The sequence below is a fragment of the Aegilops tauschii genome, chromosome 5 (genome assembly GCF_002575655.3).
Source record: "Aegilops tauschii subsp. strangulata cultivar AL8/78 chromosome 5, Aet v6.0, whole genome shotgun sequence".
NCBI classification, from domain to species: Eukaryota; Viridiplantae; Streptophyta; class Magnoliopsida; order Poales; family Poaceae; genus Aegilops; species Aegilops tauschii.
The window spans coordinates 522686217-522688271 of record NC_053039.3 but is presented as its reverse complement, the minus strand read 5'-3'; the positions used below and the strand labels follow the sequence as shown (position 1 = coordinate 522688271).

Genomic DNA, 2055 nt, shown 5'->3' with positions numbered 1-2055 from the left:
AAAGCAACAGATAGAGAATAACATAGGGCAAACAACCCTGATAATTAGAGCGGTATGGGTCCAGAAGTCGTTGTATGGACAGTTGCTAATGAAGGGCGAAACACTCCAAACAGATCCATAGAGGTGTGCAAAAAATCCACAGTTATCTATCAAATCCGAGAGTATGTATGCGTAGTATATAGTATATAACAATGTTTAAGTACTATATATATAATCATAGGTAAGATATATAAGAAAAAACAGCAGTACTGTTGCACTACCATAACCAGCAGAAAGCTAAGCAAATGCAACCATGTTACGTCGATATGTAAGTTCAAGGGATATTGAATTTGCATATTAAGAGAGCCTACCTTTTGGCGTTTCAAGGTATTTGGAGAAGACAGCTGGAAGTAGGAGCGTATTGGAAAAGAAGTTTTCGTGAACTTTCACAGCTTTTGCATTCACGCTCTCATTAGGACGACCGTAGGGCTGTTGATTGATGTATTCAGCACATGACCGCAAATATGCATGGTTCATGTCAACCATGATCATCCACGGCTGTGCCCGGGCATCAGCATCACAGTGTCCATAGAGCTGTCGATTGATAAGTAGCTTCTCGTCCCTCAACAGGCAGCACAGGGCATCCGGGTCATCGGCGGGGACGACTGGGAACTCGGGAAGACACGGACGCATGCCCAGAGCTTGGTAACCACGTTGCGCCCAGAGACAATCCAGGTTGATCACACGATGCACCTCCCACTCGAACCTGGGGTCACCAACAGCCCCCATCACTTTCAATGTCCAGATGGTGATCTTCAGGGGATGCGGCTCCTGCTGCCCTTGCCCTCTCTCGAGCCGCTGGCGCCAGCCAACGTGGACTCTCTCCTGATAGCCATGGTCAATGTCGATGAAGCGCATCATGCCTTGGCTGATGGACAATCTTCGGTAATAATTCGCGAGGCCCATTGCAATGTGTTGCTTGTCGGGGTAATCTTGTCCTCCGGGGAAAGGCACGAAGTTGAGCACCGGGGAGGCTGCATCGGTGAAATCGCACAGCAGGACGCCGCTCAAGTAGTTGACCCAGCAGAGGAACCGGTCGTCGAAAGCGAGCACATCCTTGGTTGTCCAGAGGATGGGGAACAGGCCGCCATTGCCCTGGTCCTGCGGCTGCGGGGCGGGCATCTCGAGGAAGAGTTCCCACTTCTCAGTCATGGAGTTGAAGACGCAGAGTTCGGCAAGCACGGAATAATTGTCAGAGCCCTCCTTTTTTTTCCAGTAGACCCTAAGGTCGGCAACGATGTATCGGTCGCCGGCGAGCCGCAGGATGCCTGTGTTTTTTCTAGACCTCAGGAACGGCCATTCCCTGGGCTCAGTGTACAGAGGGAGCCGCTGCACCGAGGGGGAAGGACCCGCGACGGTATAGACGAACAGATCTGATGGGTCACCGTCGAAGCACGTCTGGCTCGGCAAGGAGATTTCGAAGAGGACGAGGTCCTCGTGGGTTGCCCGGAGGTAGGGATAGGCGGGAAAGCGGTACGGGGGCTCGGGTTTGGCTGAGCCTTCCAGCGGGCAGTGGATATCGATGTAAGAGAGCTTTGGAGGATCCGAGAGGGTGAAGGACAAGCAACAGCGGTGGCCGGTGCCGGTGACGAATTCAAGGCGGTCTTCTTCTCGTTGGCGGCCTCACGAGCACTGTCTAGGTCGTCGTGGCAGTACGTGCGGCCGTAGCGATCCAGCACAACCCAGTCAGGGAAGGCAACGGTCTCCTCGACCGCGCCTCCCGTGGCCATGGCGATCCCTAACCCTAAGCCTATGGTTTCGGTGGGTTAACTAATAGACCGGAAGGAAGGGCGATATATTTGAGCTTTTTTTTTTATAAACTTCTTCTCCTTTATTCATTCATAAGTAAAGTAGCATCGTTTACAAGTAAAGGGATAACCTCATCAGGGGCGTTATCCATCCAAACACTCGGAGAAGAAAACCTAGCTAACCTTGCTAGTTCATGAGCTACTCGATTACGTTCCCTATTACAATGATCATAAATGACATGGGAAAAATCTAATGACATAAAATAAC

The 2055-nt window shown here is 51.0% G+C and overlaps 1 protein-coding gene across 1 annotated transcript; it reads right to left on the bottom strand.

Annotated features, from left to right (window-relative positions):
• Nucleotides 1-336: 336 nt before the first annotated feature.
• Nucleotides 337-1769, bottom strand: LOC109741783 (uncharacterized). The gene is made up of 2 exons (XM_020300865.1): nucleotides 1601-1769; nucleotides 337-1538 (listed from the first exon to the last, which is right to left on the bottom strand). Exons 1-2 carry the CDS (start codon nucleotides 1767-1769, stop codon nucleotides 337-339), a joined length of 1371 nt encoding a protein of 456 aa, XP_020156454.1.
• Between the last annotated feature and the right edge of the window lie 286 nt (nucleotides 1770-2055).

Excerpts from the sequence above, each read along its gene's own strand:
- LOC109741783 (XM_020300865.1), bottom strand. The coding sequence starts at position 1,769 with ATGGCCACGGGAGGCGCGGTCGAGGAGACCGTTGCCTTCCCTGACTGG. Across the intron at positions 1,539-1,600 it reads ACCGGCCACCGCTGTTGCTT|GCTCAGCCAAACCCGAGCCC; the intron begins GTCCTTCACCCT and ends GCCCGCTGGAAG.